Source organism: Phyllostomus hastatus, unplaced genomic scaffold (assembly GCF_019186645.2).
Source record: "Phyllostomus hastatus isolate PE091 unplaced genomic scaffold, TTU_PhHast_1.1 phas_contig_159, whole genome shotgun sequence".
NCBI classification, from domain to species: Eukaryota; Metazoa; Chordata; class Mammalia; order Chiroptera; family Phyllostomidae; genus Phyllostomus; species Phyllostomus hastatus.
The window spans coordinates 41261007-41277252 of record NW_025333640.1 but is presented as its reverse complement, the minus strand read 5'-3'; the positions used below and the strand labels follow the sequence as shown (position 1 = coordinate 41277252).

At 57.8% G+C, this 16246-nt stretch overlaps 1 protein-coding gene across 50 annotated transcripts in view; it reads left to right on the top strand.

Moving 5' to 3' along the window:
• ANK2 (ankyrin 2) overlaps window positions 1-15881 on the top strand; it is a 293273-nt gene extending 277392 nt beyond the window's left edge. For 49 of the 50 annotated variants that reach the window (XM_045830698.1, XM_045830702.1, XM_045830701.1 and 46 more), the window contains 11 exons: window positions 926-1000; window positions 3243-3374; window positions 4133-4276; window positions 5302-5548; window positions 7034-7310; window positions 9272-9364; window positions 9767-9850; window positions 9953-10117; window positions 11028-11210; window positions 12370-12461; window positions 13808-15881. In XM_045830698.1, coding sequence (XP_045686654.1) covers window positions 926-1000; window positions 3243-3374; window positions 4133-4276; window positions 5302-5548; window positions 7034-7310; window positions 9272-9364; window positions 9767-9850; window positions 9953-10117; window positions 11028-11210; window positions 12370-12461; window positions 13808-13991 — 1676 coding nt within the window. In that variant the 3' untranslated portion in view covers window positions 13992-15881. The remainder of the gene's footprint in view (window positions 1-925; window positions 1001-3242; window positions 3375-4132; window positions 4277-5301; window positions 5549-7033; window positions 7311-9271; window positions 9365-9766; window positions 9851-9952; window positions 10118-11027; window positions 11211-12369; window positions 12462-13807) is intronic. The other variant, XM_045830710.1, reaches the window with a different exon arrangement.
• Window positions 15882-16246: the final 365 nt, after the last annotated feature.

Genomic DNA, 16246 nt, shown 5'->3' with positions numbered 1-16246 from the left:
TCAGGTAAAACGGGCTTTTCGCTGATGCGGTCGGTGAACAGGGAAGGCATCTCGAGGCCGTGCGGCAGACAACAAAACTCGGACTTTGCATGGTTGACGACGTTGGGGAGGGGCCATGGCTCTGAGTTTCAGCAAGGAAACCACAGGGCTTGGAGAAGCCGCTCCGAGCTTCCAATATCTCTCCAGTGAGGACTATTACTTTTAAATTTGCATTTTGAAAAATGTCACAATGCCATGATCTAAAACTCTGCCCATCAATTAATGGGGGTTAAAGATAAATGGGAAATCACAGTTTGTGGGAACAATGTAAGAGCTTACTTATGAGAGAGCAGATACAAACTTGGCCCAAACGACAAATGTGTGTTGTGATACAGCCTGCACTATGAACACAGACTTCACCTCCCTCCTGTGGGTCACCAGGACCAGGGCCACTCTGAAAGCCCCAGGATTGGCCCACCTGGCCAGGGTCTCAGTGTCCTGTGACCTGTGAGTGGGAGGGGACCACTGCTGCCTGTGGCAGCAAGGGTATCCTCACCGATGACGCCCTTTGGCAGCCGGGCTATGAGCCTCTGGCACCTGAGGAAGGGGGTGATGGCTGTTCACTGGTGGGCAGCATTCTCTCAGATAACCTGGCAAGATGGGTCCTCAGACAGCGGCCAGTCAGCCGCTTATGTAGCGTGCATAGCAACTAGTCTTGATTGCAGAGATGTGGAAGCACCGGGGTTTCATGGTTTCTGTTCCATCTATTCCCCATTCCATCTGGAAGTCAGGTACACACACAGTTTAACCCGATATAACATGCAGCTACTCTCGTGAGAGCTGTGCTCTGGGCATCCGGACGCTTGACCACCCTGCTGTGGATGGTCAGCCCCGGGGGCTCTCCTGGTGCAGACAGTGTGGCTGTTCTGTTTCTGACCTTCTGCAGATCAGCAGGAGGAGCAGCGGCGGATGGAGGAGCGGCTGGCCTACATCGCCGACCACCTGGGCTTCAGCTGGACAGGTAACCTGAGTGGCACCCACTTTTCAACAAAACCTGCTTGGTCTCAATGACACAGTTGAATTGGCCAAGAGTCATTAACAATGACAGCAGCTTCTTTTCTCTTTCCTTGAGGAAGACCACGTGTGGTAGTGAAGAGAATAATCCATGACAGAGTAGAAAGTCCAGGTTCTCATGAACTTGCCTTGTGAACCAGGGCAGCTCATTTACTGTCTTGGGGGTTTGCGACAAGAGATTGAGCATGAACCAGCCCCACTGCCTGCTTTAGGAGCCATGGGTGACCAGCCTTTGGGGAAATGGCTCATTTTCAAAACCAGAGTGAGATGCCATGATCATGATGTTTAATTTGAGATTTAACCAGGGCTCCTTATGTTCAGGGGTGTCCAGCCTTTTGGTGTCTCTGGGCCACGCTGAAAGAAGAGTTGTCTTGGGCCATACATTAAGTACATTGTGACATGTAATCACAAAAAAAAATCTCATAATGTTTTAAGTAACTTTATGATTTTGTCTTGGGCCACATTTACAGCCATCCTGGGCTGCATGTGGCCTGTGAGCCACAGGTTGGACACTCCTATTTTAGGTCGTATATATTAGGTATCTTTGTGAACAGTGCTGAAATTTGCTTTGGATAAATGTTGAAATACATAAGAATGAGATGCACTGATTATCTGAGAATCGGGACTGCTTAAGAGTAGAAATTATAATACATGTTAGCTTACTGATGAAAAGTGAATTCTAAAATAAATACAATTTACTTACAAATCAGATTTACCCTTTCACGTTACCTGGACTTAACATAGTAGAGCAAGCTGGATGGTCTCCGGTTCTGTTTTCTTCTTTTCTTTTCTTTTCTTTTCTTTTCTTTTCTTTTTTCTTTTCTTCGTCTGACTTCCTTTTCTATTCCTTGTGACTATTTGATTGAAACAAATGGTATAAAATGAATATCCATCCTCTTTTGGTTTCTTAAAGATTTGGTGATGAGCAGGAGTCCACACACCCTTAGCAAAGATAATCAATAATGTGGGAAATGACTGAAGGCAGGAAAATAGCCATTTTCTTTACAAACAGATCAGATTGTTAGCCAAGGAACTCGGGAAGGAAGAACAGCATGCCATCCCCGGCTGACTTGTTAAATAGGTGACATTCAAAATGACTTTGTTTCTCAAATGTCCACATATGTGTGTGTGTGTACTGACTAGGATATCCATGCACTTAGTAAAGAATAGGACACTGCTGCCACACTCAGTGGCTGGGACACGAAAGGTAAGTCTCTCGCTGCATCTGGCCCTCTGGCCTTGAAGGACCTGCTCATGTGTTCAGAAAAAATGCGCAGTGCCTGCTCCTGTCTTTTATTCTAAAAAAATAAGACAAGTTTTACTTGGTATTTCTCATAACTACTCTGTCATCACAGCCGTAGCTTTCTCATGCTCTCAAATGTCTGGCTAATTCTGTTGTAATTTTACCAATGGTTGTGGCCGACAGAAAGTCAGTGTGTCTCAGTCTGGGCAGGAATGTTCATATACTGTGGCATTTCTGTGGGTGTGTCTATAGGGCACACACCTGAGGTGGGATTGCTGGTTGAGGGCGTGTACGTTGTTAATTTTGAAAGATACTTGCAACTCACCCTGCAGAGAGGATGCCTCATTCCACACACATGCCCCACAGTGCGTAAGCATCCACGTAGCCTGTCCGTGTGGCCTGTAAGGAAAAACTGTTGGTTTCCTCTGCAGGTCAGTTCTTCCCAAACCTTTATTCACAGTACAGCAACTCCAAGCAGGGAATCTATTCAACCATCCTAATGAGGCCGCACCCGGTGTTTTACACCCCAGGACCTGGGAGCAGGACTCATGGTGGTTAAAACGCTGCTTTGTGATTCACAGAAAGCAATGGGCTCTTCCTCCTGCTTTAGTGATTTGTTTTCCATTGTGTCAGTGAGGAGGAGAAGCCAGTACTAATGGTCTTCTCTGAATTTTGGAATTAAACAGGACCGAGTTATACACATTTTATTACCATAGCCTCACACCCAGTATTTCCACTAGGACAGTGACCAGTTCTACATGCAGCTTTAAGGAAGAATCTGTGTCTAGTGGTAGAAGTACGAGGGTACAGGAGGGTCGCAGCAAATGCACAGAAGATGGGGACCTGGTTGCTCAGCCATGCAGAGAGCCGACCTTCCCAGGACCACGGCAGGTGTGGGACCGAGGTCTGAAGTCCACGGCTCACAGGCTCGGACCTTCTCTTCCAGAGTTAGCACGAGAGCTGGACTTCACTGAGGAGCAGATCCATCAGATCCGAATAGAGAACCCCAACTCCCTGCAGGACCAGAGCCATGCACTACTGAAGTACTGGCTGGAGCGGGACGGGAAGCTTGCCACTGGTAGGTGGTGCTGCTGGTTGTGTCCAGTATACACTTTCCTGCCTGTTGGTCAGGTCCCAGGACAGGTGTCACCAGGCCAAGGACCGCGGCAGGCCCGCAGGGACACAGGCCAGTGTCACCTGTGGGAGGGGGTGGCAGCCCTGGCTGCCAGCAGACATGGTGTCAAAGTCCTGGATTTTCTAAATGTTGACAGTGGACAGAGCTGCTCCAGTTGTCCTGTGTCACTGCTGCTGACCGCCTTTTGCTCTGTTTCCTGAGCTGCTCGACAACCGGGTTGGGCCGGCTGGGGGGGTGAGAATGGTGCCTTAACAGCACCGTGTGTGTGAGCCTCCGACCCCAACCTCCGTGGCCCCAGAGGCCGCCTCACTCACTCAGCCTGTGGCTGACCTGCGCCCCGCCCCCTACCTGCCGCCGCGGGACTTTGCCTGAAGAAATGGGGGTACCAGTTGGACTTAACTTCAGAGCGTGGGCAAATGCTTCTTCACGCACGGGTACCCCACAGTGCGTGGGCTCTGCTCGTGCTCAAGACGCCTCTGTGTTCCATCTGGAATTCAGGCCCCACGGAGTCCTGTGTGTTACCTGGCGGGTGATGTCTTGTGCCCGGCTGGTGCAGGCTTTTTCTCATCCCTTTCCCTGGTTTTGTGCCCGTATTTGGGTACCGCCGGTTTCCCGGGCGAAGGCCGGGATTTTAGTAAGGCGGCTAAATGAAAGAAGGGCACCCCTCGCACGCAAAAACCGCCTTTGCTCTCTTGTCCCAGATACCAGCCTCATCGGCTGCCTCACCAAGATCAACCGGATGGACATCGTGCACCTCATGGAGGCCAGCACCGAGCCGCTCCTGGAGCGCGGCAGCCTCGGCTACGCGGAGATGGAGCCGCCCACCGCGCCGGACCACAGCGAAGGTCGGGCTGCGCGTGCGCGTGCGTCTTGGCGGGCGCGGGCTCGCGCATGCGTGCGCACGACCGATCCGGGCGCCTGGCCCGGGGCTGCCTTTTCCCCGCCGGCGAGGACGGCCGCCTGCGGTGACCCGTTTCCTCAGGTGCCCCGAGACGGGGCCCAGGCGCTGCCGCAGATGCCCCGAACTGCGCGGCCCGGACCCAGAGAGCGGTCCGTCTCGCCCCGAGGCGGCTGTCGGAGGCGGCGCCGCCCCCTCCCCGTCAGGCAGACGCCCCTCCCCGGGGCTCTCCCGCGGCCGCCCGCACCGCCGCCGCCGTGGGGTGGGTTTCAGCGCGGCTTCTGAGAGGAGAGGACACTCCGTCCACCACGACCGCGGGCGTGGATCCTCTGTCCACCCGTTCCCCTCAGCTCGCGTGTCCCGCCCCTCAGGCGCCGCACCTGTGCCCACGAACCCGCTTCCGCGTGGGCTCGCCGCTGCCCGGCCTCCTGTGTCTGAGCTGCAGCCGCCGGGCCGCTGCCGGCCGCCGGGCCCTGTGACCCATTCCCACCCACGCGTGCCCTCCTGTCTCCTGCTCTCCCACCCCGGGCCACACCTTCTCTCCTCCCCCGAGACGCCAGCGTTTCTCCTTCTGCATTCGGAGCTGAGGGCCGGGCTGCCTGCTTCTTGGAAAGAATGGGAATGATCCCAATCAAGTGTTCGCATTCAGTCACCAGCACGTGGGGCCCTCGGCCCCACTCAGACTGTGCTCTCTTGTCCACGGGAGACCCTCACTCCTGAGGCGTCCCCTCTGCCGTCCCCTCGGGCTCACTGCGGGCCGCACAGGCACCTGCTGCGACCCCACGACCCGCCCCCCGCTGCCACCCAAGGGCTCTGCGTGACCAGCCTGCCGAAGGCCAGCATGGTCTTGTTCGGCTTTGTGACCACAGGCCCATCCCGGGACACAAAGGTGGCCTGACGTGGGCGCCTAGCGAACGCCCGCGCACTGTGGGTGAGCGTCAGGGACGTCCTGATGCGCGCTGTCCTCTGCAGGCTTCTCGGCCCTCCCAGAGGAGCTGCCCGCCCCGCACGCCGCATCCAGGGAGAGCGGGTCCTGCGGCCACCCTCCCATTGTCTCGGACGAAGACCTCTCCGTCGGCTACTCCACCTTTCAGGACTGCACCCCTAAAACGGACGGGGACAGCCCAGCCTCCAGACCTGTCCCCCCTCAGCAGGAGCAAATGCCCCAGGGCCTGTTGGGGACGGCGCCCGCGGAGCCAGCTCCAGAGCAGGAGTACTTGTGAGTTTCTACGAGAACAGGGAGGTGGCTGGCAAGGGGCCGGACGTGCTCCAGCCGTCCTTGGCAGTGCTTTTCCGACGGCCCCACAAATGCCGGGGCTGCAGGAAAGCACAGTGTGTGAGAGGCACAGTGGTGGCCGAGTGGTGGACACAGACCTACTTGAGCCTGCTTCCAGGTCTGTGGCCAGGTCCCAGAGCCTGTTCCCAAGCCCCTGAGTCTGTCTCCACATCTACAAATTATGACCCTTCTATGACCCTTCCATGATCCTTCTATTATGATCCACCTGTTCAGGGCCAGGGTTGAAGATCAAGAACAGGCTTGGAAAAGCATGGTTTAAACCAGGATTTCATGACCCCAGGGGGCTCCCTGTACGGTGGCTGCCCCTCTCACCCCTGTGAGCTGCACAAGCCCAGTGGTGGTGGGTCACAGGGTGAGCAGAGAGGCACAGGAGGCATTGCATTCCCGCACAGGCGGGAGGCTCACGATGGCACAAATGCAGCCCAACCCTCAGACGAAGGGAAATGCACAGAGCCCAGGTCCACGTCACTGCTGCAAAGGACAGAGAGTTGTCCAAAGGACACAGATTGTCCAGAAAGAGAAAACAGGTCTGAGAAGGGCAGGCTCGTCCCTGGACCTGGATCCGAGAGCAGCGTCCAGAGCCACCCTGCAGTGTCCTCCGTCATTCAGTGAGCTTTACTGGGGCCACTGGGGCTTGAGACTGATGGGGACTCTGGTAATGGGGTAATGAATGGTCTCTTCTCCCACGGAGCCACCCTGCCCCCTGCAGACTTCAGGGCACAGCACAAAGAAGAGCTGAGAGAAGACAGGAGCGAGGAGGGCGGGGAACCGCAGACCAGCAGTCAGAGAGGGTCCCGGACAGGGACAGGAGTGGCAGTCCACGTCTGGAAGGAGCAGGAAAAACAGAATTTTCTTACTAGAAAGTGCCATTAGGAAGATTACACTGGAGTGAGCCCAGACTGTGTCAGTGCACAAAGTGTCGGTGCCAGAAGGTCTTTCTGTTGTGTGACACGGTTTTCCAGAAGCGAGACTCTCTACATTCATAGTCGTGATGTGCGGTTTACATGCTGCTTTTTACAAGTTTTACCAAACTTTGATTCTTGCTTCAAAAGCCTTGTTACCTACAGGTCTCTGTTGCGTAGACCTGCTTGATTCGTCAATAGCTCCTCAAGTTATCGAAGACCAGATGAAGTAATAGTGTATATGTTCTGTGGAGATCAGGGGGTCGGTGCGCATTAGGGAGCCTTTGACCTTTGGAAGACCCCTCCCCAGTTGTGCTGCCCCAGGGAGCTGTAACTCGACACTGTACCTCACCTGGGGGGTGGTGTTCAAATTTCATTTCTTGGCCAAAGTTACAAAACCTTTCTGACTTTGTGACTTTGAAGGACGGCCACACTCCCCTTTGAGGCCTGGGCTGCCATGGAGGCGGGGTGCGTCCGCTTGCTCTGATTGGCCGTTCTGTTTCAGTGTGACGACCCCAGGGACAGAAGGGTCAGACACTGAAAAGGCTGCGTCTGCACCTGGCTCTCCCAGCGGGACCCCCGAGGAGGACAGGCCCACCCTGCGGACCCCGTCCCCTGCCCCTGGGGAGCAGGCAGACTCGCCCATCGTGCAGGAGCCTGAGGAGCCCCCGGGCCTCAGGCAGGGCGCTTCTCCCCGGAAAACCAGCCTTGTGATAGTGGAGTCTGGGGATGACCGGCCGCCAGCCTTCGAGAGTCTCGATGAGAACTCAGCTTTCCAGAAGGTAAGAGGTCCCTTCTGCATCTCCTGCCCACACGTAACAGCCACAGACTGCCTCGCAGGGGTCATTTCTCTGGGGCTTATCTTGTCACCAGAGAACCACAAGGTTGTCAAGTTAATGAGTTTGGGCCATGGGAACCCTGCAGTCCTTTTCAAAATGTGGGACCCAGTGAATCCAGAAAAAATGATACATGATTCCAACTTGCCTGGAGGGCCTCATTTTGTTACTGGAAATCCTTTGGCTAGGAAACATTAACACTGAGGTCATAGTTAGAGACCTCAGTTAGACCTGCTGTGATGGGTAGGGGACAAACTGGCACCCAGGTGTGAGTTCCAGGGATGACTTAGGAAAGGGACCCTCCTCCTGAACCTACTGCTGCTCCCAGACATTGGCAGCGTGGGACACAGCCCTGCATCCCTGCTTGTTGACCAGGGGCCAGCCGTGCACAATGGAGGAGCCCACTGAGGCAAATCCACGGAGACTGTCAAATCTCAGGAAGGGGGTGTATGGGGTTCGCCCCTCACCACCGCCTGGGGGCGTGATGCCCTTGGAATCCTGGACTTGGGGAAGAATCTCTGTTGTCAGGAAACCCCACTGATTCCTACGTGCAAACGTGTGGATCTGCTTGAATTCAACTTAATTCACTACGCACTAAATTAGGTGTTCCTTTTCCTTTTAGAGTTCAAAATAGTCCACATGTCAAAGAGTTTTAAAGCATAATGTCAATCTTAGCAGGAAAGAACGAGTTAGATAAAAGAATCAGAACATTCAGGGAGAACGGCATACCAGCCCACCTCCAGGCCGCAGGCCCCCACGTGCTGGCTCAGCGTCAGCGACCCCCACCCGCAGTGGCCTCTCTGCTGGGCCAAGCTGGTCGGGCAGGTGAGAGCTCCGCCCTCCGGCTGCTCCCCGACGTCGTGGAACCATCCCTCGGGTGGGTTTTGTGTTTCGTGGTTTTCATGCCTTTGCACAGATCGCTCGTCTCGTTGGAACCGGCTTAAATCAACCCCAGGAAAACGTTTCATAGGTGCCGTCTGGGGCTAACGGCTGCTGGGCTTAGCCCAGGAGCCCACGTGCTGGCTGCCGTGCAGACTTGGAGCCGGGACTTGGGCGACCCCTGTATCTGGTCTGCGCTCTGCAGGGCTCTGCCGCGTCACCCTCAGCCCTGCCCTGTGCTTTCAGGCCCTTTCCTGTCCCCTGACCTCCGCTCCAGACTTGGACCCTGCCCTTTCACGACCCCGACCTGGGGGTCAGATGTCAGCTGGGTTCCCTGCTGACCCTGTTTCCAGGCAGCAGGTTCCTGAGCATATTTAACATATAACTTGGTCCAGATTTTACATGTTTTTCTTTAGCAAAAAAAAAAACCAACAAACAAACATAAGTGTTACTTTAAAATAGGTTGAGAAAACGTTGGTGTTTTCTTCCTTTTTGAATAACATTCTGCGAGGAAAGAGTGGTTTGATACGTGGCTGGCGAGACGTCGTAACCTGAGCTGACGTTCTGGCTCTGTCCCTGGCTGTGCCCCTCCCTGCCCACAGTGAGCGGGACACCCCGGGGCACCGCCAGCCAGGGAGGCTGCAAGGAGCCCAGGCCTGTGGGAGCGGCTGCCACCAGCTGCAGACACTACCACGCCGTTGGGTCAGTTACTCCAAGCTGCAGCCTGAGAGTCTGAGGGGCTGCGTCCCCACTGGGCTACTTGTTAGGAGCTTACGTCCCGGGAGCAGGGTGGACAAGCTGCTGGTCTGTCCAGTGGGGGCTCGGACTCTCAGATGCCAGGGTTGCTTTCCATTTGTTGAACCAAGAGCTCCAACCCCAGGGATGTCGGAGCCTCGGGCAGTGGCCTGCGCCCTGTGGGCTCATCCCCAGGGCTGAGCAAACCAAACCTCCAGGGGTGCACATGAGTTCCAGCAGAGCCCACCACAGAGGTGTCACCAGGGGATGACCTCCTCTCCACCTGCTTGCAGGAGCTCACGGCCGAGCTGGGTGAACTGGAGGTCAGCTCCGACGACGAAGCGACGGTCACCACCAGGGTCGTCCGCCGGCGTGTGATTATTCAGGTACCAGCTGCTCAGAGGGTGCATGTTGGGACCATGTCCCCCCAGCCCTGGTGGCCGGCCCAGGGCGGTGGGGCCACATGCTGCCATGTGGCCCCAGGAAGCAGCCGCGTGATTGTCCTGAGCAGTGATGCTGAGGACACGGCGCTGTGGCTGCTCCTGGTGGGGATGCTCCAACATCTGTTGTCCACGCCCCTCACCCAGGTGCCACCCGGCCTGTGTGTCTGTGTGGCTCAGCCCCCTGAGCTCAGGGTCATCTGCCCTCCTTTCTGGAAGCCCCCTGTGCCAGGCCTGCCCCCACGTCCCCGCCCTGCCTCTGTTAACCACCTCACACACGCATGCTCTCGCCAGGACAGGGGGGCCCTCAGTCGGTGCCCCCAGCTGACAGGACCTGTCTCTGTGCAGGGTGATGACATGCCTGAAGTGCCCCCAGAAACCGTCACAGAGCAGGAGTACGTGGACGAGAACGGGCACACGGTGGTGAGGAAGGTAATGTCCCTGCATGCCCCCGGGCGCTACCCCGCCAGTCGGTCCTCACACCCAGGCCTGTGGCTCCAAGACGAGAAACCTGAGTGCCGCCGTGCCTTCCAGGTCACCAGGAAGGTCATCAGGCGGTACGTGTCCCCTGATGGCATAGAGCGGGAGGAGGTCACCGTGCAGGGACGGCCCCAGGAACCCATCAGCGTCGAGGACGGGGACGGCTTCTCCAAAGTCATAAAGCGCGTGGTGCTGAGGAGCGACACGGAGCAGTCAGAGGTGAGGCTGTGCGGCTGTGGGGCCGCCGTGGAGCCTGATACAGACGTGAGACGTGGACGTGGGGGCAGATGCGTGGACGTGGATGTGAGATGCAGAGTGTGGTGGAGTGTGGCGTGGACGGTCGACGTGGGACCTGGACGAGGCAGATGGTCCTGGGGGCCTCTGTCCCCCTCACGTGGCTCCTAGCGATGCATCTGTCTGTCTCCATGGGGCGCTGGAATTTTAGAACAGCCATCAGGGTCGTCCATAGCCTGACACCTGCTGTCTCGGTCCTCCTCGTCCGCTCCCTGTTCCGCGCACAGGCAAGCACAGCAGACACCTGGCGAAGGCGGGAGGCCCGGACTCCCGTGCGCTGACGGGCGGAGGGCGGGGAAGGCCCGTGTGCGCAGGGGGCCCCCACGGGCCCACGGGGCGCTTTGCAGCCCGGGAGGACGCTCCGCAGCGTGTGTGGCTCTGCTCACCCTTCTCTCTGGCGACCCTGTGCCCTCTCGCCGCGCCATTCACGCCCTCACAGTTTTGTCACGACACGTAGGCGGGTCTCCGGAAGTAGGCCTCGGGTGTCCCCCACTCGGAGACCTCCGTCTGTAGGGTGGTTTTCCCTTCACGCCGCAGCACAGCCGGGTCCCGCCCCGGGAGGCAGGAGAGCCGTGCGCAGGGTCCTGCCCACGCGGCTCGTCTCACGGAACTTCCGGCAGGTTTCTCGGCGGCTCCTCAAGTGTCCGACCCCTGTGCACTGGCTGTCAGACTGGCATTCCTGGTGGATTATTGGGCTTTTCCCTAACTGCTTCTTTTCCAAACTTCTGGACGGCTAGTGTGCAGCATTATAGCCCTCGAGGGCTTGCCTTGTCGTTAAAAAAACGCGTCGCTGCCGCCTCATCAGTCAGGAGCTGCGCTATGTCCCCCCACTTAGGTGACTCTGGCTGAGCCCAGCGCCCCGGGCGAGTCCTCGAGGTTCCAGGCCGAGCCCGTGGATGGCCGGCGTGTGAGCAAAGTCGTCAAAACGACGGTGGTGCACGGGGAGAGGATGGAGAAGCACCTGGGGGACCCCCGCTTCGCGTCCGACCTCCCCTCTGCCAAAGCCGACTTCGAAGAGGTACGGGGGCGGCGGCGCCATGTTCGTGCCGTGTGTGTGTGTGTGTGTGTGTGTGTGGAGAGGGTGTGTTCTCTCAACCTTGCTCATGCGTGTTCCGGGTGGGGGGGGTGCCAGCCCCCCCAGAGGGGCAGTGCCTGGTCTACAGCCCGTGCGGTGAGCGGCTGCCCCCTCGGTCTCCGGGGCTCATCAGAGTCACCGTCACAGCTTTCAAAAATCCGGATGAGGGACCCGCCCCGCTGAGGCAGCACCCCGTCTCGGGACCCCGGCGTGAGCCTGGACGTGGGGCGCACCGGAGTCCGAGGGAAGGAGGGTGCAGGTCCAGTGATAGGCATTAAAAAATTCATTCATCTCCTACTCACAAATAGAAGAAGCATGTATAATTCACGCCTGATTTCCAGTAATTAGGAGATTAGTCCCTAGTGGTAGATACACAAACCCTTATAACGATTCTAAAATCCAAAATTCTGGAAACCAGAGCCAGGTTTGGAAGTTGGTAGCAAGCCAATCGGCTGTAGAACTTATGTGCTCCGAGGAGGAGCCTGTCTGGCCCCCGGAGGGGACCGTCCCGTGCTGAAGGGTGGACAGTGTGCACCTCCTGTGACTTTTCCAAAGTCCGGAGGAAACCACGTGACTTCCAGAGCGCAGCTGGCCGCAGGTTTGATGGAGGGAAGGCGGGCGTGCGCGAGTGTCCAGCAAGTGTTTCTTGCTGTTGAAGTGTTCTGAAGTTAGATGCCACAGTGTGGCCTCTTCCACACCCGCAGCACGCGCTGAGCTTGTACCTGGATGGGTGGGGATCGGAAGCCCGACTTAATGGAAACACCTCTAGCTCTTCGCACTCTGACAGCCAGTGACCTCGGCGATCAGAAGGCGGCTCATCTGAGCTGTTTTTCTTGCTCTGCGTCTGCTTGTTCCGTTTGCCATTGGTCTGTGCTGTGAAACCGGGTGGGGGAGGAAGTTAAAGCCACTGGCACAGTGTTGGTTGGCAGCCTTTGCCAAGTGGTATGGCAAACCCCCCCAGACATGGGGGAAACCCCAGGGCTCTGCGTCCTGACCGGCCCCCAGCGTGGGTTTGACTTACTGTCTTAGCCGCACCTGTCCCCACTGGCCACCTCGGGCCACGGTGTGTGACGGTTTTCCTTGTTTCTTCTCTCCCTCTCAGGCGTTGAGTTATGCAGGTAGCCACGCACAAGTCCACCTCCCCAGCTTAGTAGAGAGTGAAGTCCTGAGAGAGGATGGATCGGTGGTTAAAAGGTTTGGGTTGTTGGCATGGAGTGCTGCTCTGCTGACTAACATCCTTCCGAGGTGTCCAACTTTGAGAAAATAAAAACGGGGCCCGCATGCATCCTGGGGCCCGTATCAGGGAGTCAGACCCTGCTGTCCTCTTGAGGACTTAAAAGTCACCCTCAGGGCCTGAGGACAGTGGATGCCTATCCCCATGGTCACCTGGTCCTGCCAAGGCCAGCCCGTGGGGTGTCCACTGTGCCGACAGGTTGGAGGGTGTGGGAAGAGGCCTGGTCCGTCGCTCACAGTGAATCTGTGGCTGCCGCCTGTGGCTCAGCCTCAGGAAGTTGCCTGCTGCTCCGGGTCACGAGCTGGTCTGTGTCCTGCATGTGCGGGGTGACCCCAAGTGTGCCTGGCGGTTGGTCTGGGGTGTGTCTGACCAGCAGCGGGCAGCCTGCATCTGTGCCCGGGGACGGCCCCTTTGGGCGGGCCGTCTGAGCCCTCTCGGGGGGCTGGCACGTGTCCTGGCTCCCACGGCCCCCAGGTGCCCCCCGAGCCGAGGGGAGAGCATTCTGGGCCCCGACACCCAGTGTTGCATCCTGGTGGAACCCACAGACACATGCGGCCCACGCCACGAGGTCTCCCCGTTGGCACGGATTTCTGAGGCCACTCCCCCTAAATTCTCCACTGCAGCTGGGAGTTCAAGAGGAGCAAGTTGAAGGCACTTTCACCGAAGGGAAGGCGGGTGTCAGAGGTGCGGGAGAGGGAGGAAGGAGGGAGAGGCCAGCGAGGCCTGCCCTCCGACCCCATTAAAGCTCCAGGAGAACCGAGCAGACGCAGCGGGGTGTCAGGGGAGGGGCCGAGAGAACAGCCCGTGGGCAGACGTCCAGTGCTGGACACTGGGAATCCGTCTGGACTGCGCTGGGTGAGGCCTGCCAGCTGGTCCCCAGCATCGTCCCCCGTGAGGCGGGGAGGACAGGGTCACCCCCTTGGGCTCTGGGATCCTGAGCGTGGCCCTGCCCACCTTTCCTGCGTTAGTTTTACTGGAGCATTTGCTTAAATCCCCTGAGATTCAGCTTCCTCGTTTGTTCTAATCCCAGTGCCCAGCACACAAAACACACTCAGTGCATGGTGTGGAGTGAAGCCTTGGACTTCCACGTGGGCCGACCTGAGTGTGAACTAACCACAGGGCCCCTGTTTCCACGGAGGGGGGCAGGCGGTGGTGGGACCAGCCAGGGCAGCACGTCCTGGCCCCTCCGCAGTGTGGCCCAAAGCGAAGGAGCTTTAAGTGGACCGATAAGGGTGTTTCTCAGCCTGCTGGGGGGTGTGCATGCGGCTGCCATTTCAGGCCTAACCCGGTCTTGCCCGCCCCACAGGACGACGCTCAGTAAGGCCAGCACGCGGAAGAGGGCGGTGGTGAAGGACCAGCAGGGGGCGCACGTGCACCTGGAGCAGCTGGAGGATGTGCCCGAGGCCCTGGAGCGGGACGCCTTCCAGCACGACCTGCAGCAGCTGCTGCGGCATTTCTGCCAGGACGGCCCCGAGCAAGAGGCCAAGTGAGGGCCCCGGAGCTCGTGTCGGAAACCCTGTTGCCCCCTCGGTGCACAGCACCCCCTTTCGTCAGAGGAGCAGCCTGCCTGGCCCCGGGACCCTGACGCCCTGACTCCAGCACACCCCCCACACTTGGTTAGCTTGTCCCGCCCCCTTTAACTGTACGCGAATTTGTGACCAAAGATAGCATCCTGCCCCTGGGTGCTGTGTCCCGATGTCCTGGCGTCCGGGCCGGCCTGGGCACGGGCCGCCCCCCACCCCTCGCTTCCGCTCAGGCTCTGCGCGGAGCCGTTGATCAGGGCAGCTCCCCGTGCACCTCTCCCCAGGGTGACCAGGCGTCCCTCGGAGGGACGTCCGGGCACGGTGGGCCCAGCAGCGCTCCGACGGACCCGTGTCGGGTGGCGGTCACACTGGGCACCACGGAACCGAGGCCTCCAGAGGTGGCCAGGCGTGGTTCCTTCAGGTATTGCTAACACAATCCAGCGATGGCGCCTTCCGCTGCGGAAGAGGCCCATCAGACCTACCAGACCTTGCGACTCCGGCGTAGCTACGGCCCTGGCCGGGGTGGGGACCCCGAGGAACTGCCCCGGTGGAGCTCGGACTCCGGCAGGCAGGGCAGCGGAGAGGCGCCAGGGGCTGGCAGCTGCGACCCGTGGCCTTGTGGCACCGCAGGTCTCTCCGGTCCTGGACGCGCTGGCAGGCTCTTCACCGAGCTGTGACCACTGCAGTGCCCCGGACTCCATCGCTGCTCGTGCAAACCACGCTGTCTTACGGTGGCCCTTCCGCCCGGCCACGGCGCTGCAGGTACTTCCTTCCCTGGAAGCAGGCTCCGCCCGAAGCACGGGAGGCAAAGCGCCGTGGCCACGTGGGAGCGCGCCTCCTCCTCCCTCCAGGTTTCCGTCCCCGCGAGCGCCTGCATGTCGCATTTGGAAATCCGGCCCCATCGGAGCCTTGCTCTCGGCGCCCGGGCGGAGTTCCTTCTCACCCAGGACACGGCTCACCCTGCAGTGGGGTCTGGTTTCTCTCTGGCAGACAAGATGGAGAAGTCCTTAAAAATTTGGGTTTGGTTAAAAGTTTTGGTTTATTTATTTGAACCCTGAGGTGCATTTGTGCACTTCCTGTGTGTTTATTTCAAAGCAGGGCCTCCCGTCACCTGAGTGGTCCCCACGCCCCGGTCTGCATTCTTCTAGTGGTTGGAGCTGCGCAACATTTTAATCACATTTACTCACAAATATATTCCTGTAAACAGTGTACGTTTTGGACACTTATTTGTTAAAGAAAAGTATATTCAATGGAGATGAAATTTAAAAACAAACACCAGAGTCTATCCTCCCGGATGGAGCATTTCCCGATTCCAGCGGTCTTTTCCTGCAAAAACGAGTCCTTGCTCCCAATGTCACAAACCACGCGACACACAGTGCCACTCGGTCACTTCAGGGAGTGTGGCAGGAGGGAGTGTCCCGGGGGGGCACCCCCCACACAGCACCTCCCACCCCTCGTGGCTGTTGGATTGGAAATTCGGCATCGTCCTTTGCAGCCAAAGCGAGAGGCCAGTGGCAAGGCCCTGGACACACGGTGGCCTCTCGTGAGCCCTTCCCTGGGCCCCAGAAAGCGTTTCTGTTGTGTGATTTGCAGTGCGGATGACGTCTGTGTAACAACTTAACGGTTATTCACCTCCTTTTGGTTTTGATTTTTGCTGTGTAATCAAAAAAACTTGAATACTGTGAGAAGAAGTGAATTTTCAGTTGATGAATCAGCATCTTGTTTCCATGGTGATAACACTAACTGAATATATCTATGAGGGCATGTACTAGTTAACGGGAAAAATACAACACTAACAACACATAGCTGCAACGTGTACAATGGCTGATTTAAGTAAATAAAATGTACAAGTGTTCACCGCGGCCTCCGTGCTTTGTCCTCCTTTACCGCTGACCCCTGGCTTCAGGAGACGAGGCAGAACCGATGGAGGAGACCAGAGAAATGGGAGCCACGGGAAAGACAAATCGCTTTTTCTGCTGCCGTTTTTAAGTCGTGACTGAATGTACTGTTTGCCCCCAACTGTTGAGCCCTGGGACTTTGGTCCCTGCCTTCCGAGAACATTTATGGTGGTTGTTATGTAACAGGAGAAGAGCAGAGATTTCATTCTGGGGTCTCTGGTGGGTGGGAAGTGGGAGCTGAGGGTGTTGGGGGCCGCCGGCGCAGAGCCTCCTAGGCAGGGCCTGTCCGGCTCTGTCCCCAGACCACAGCTCTCAGACACCTGC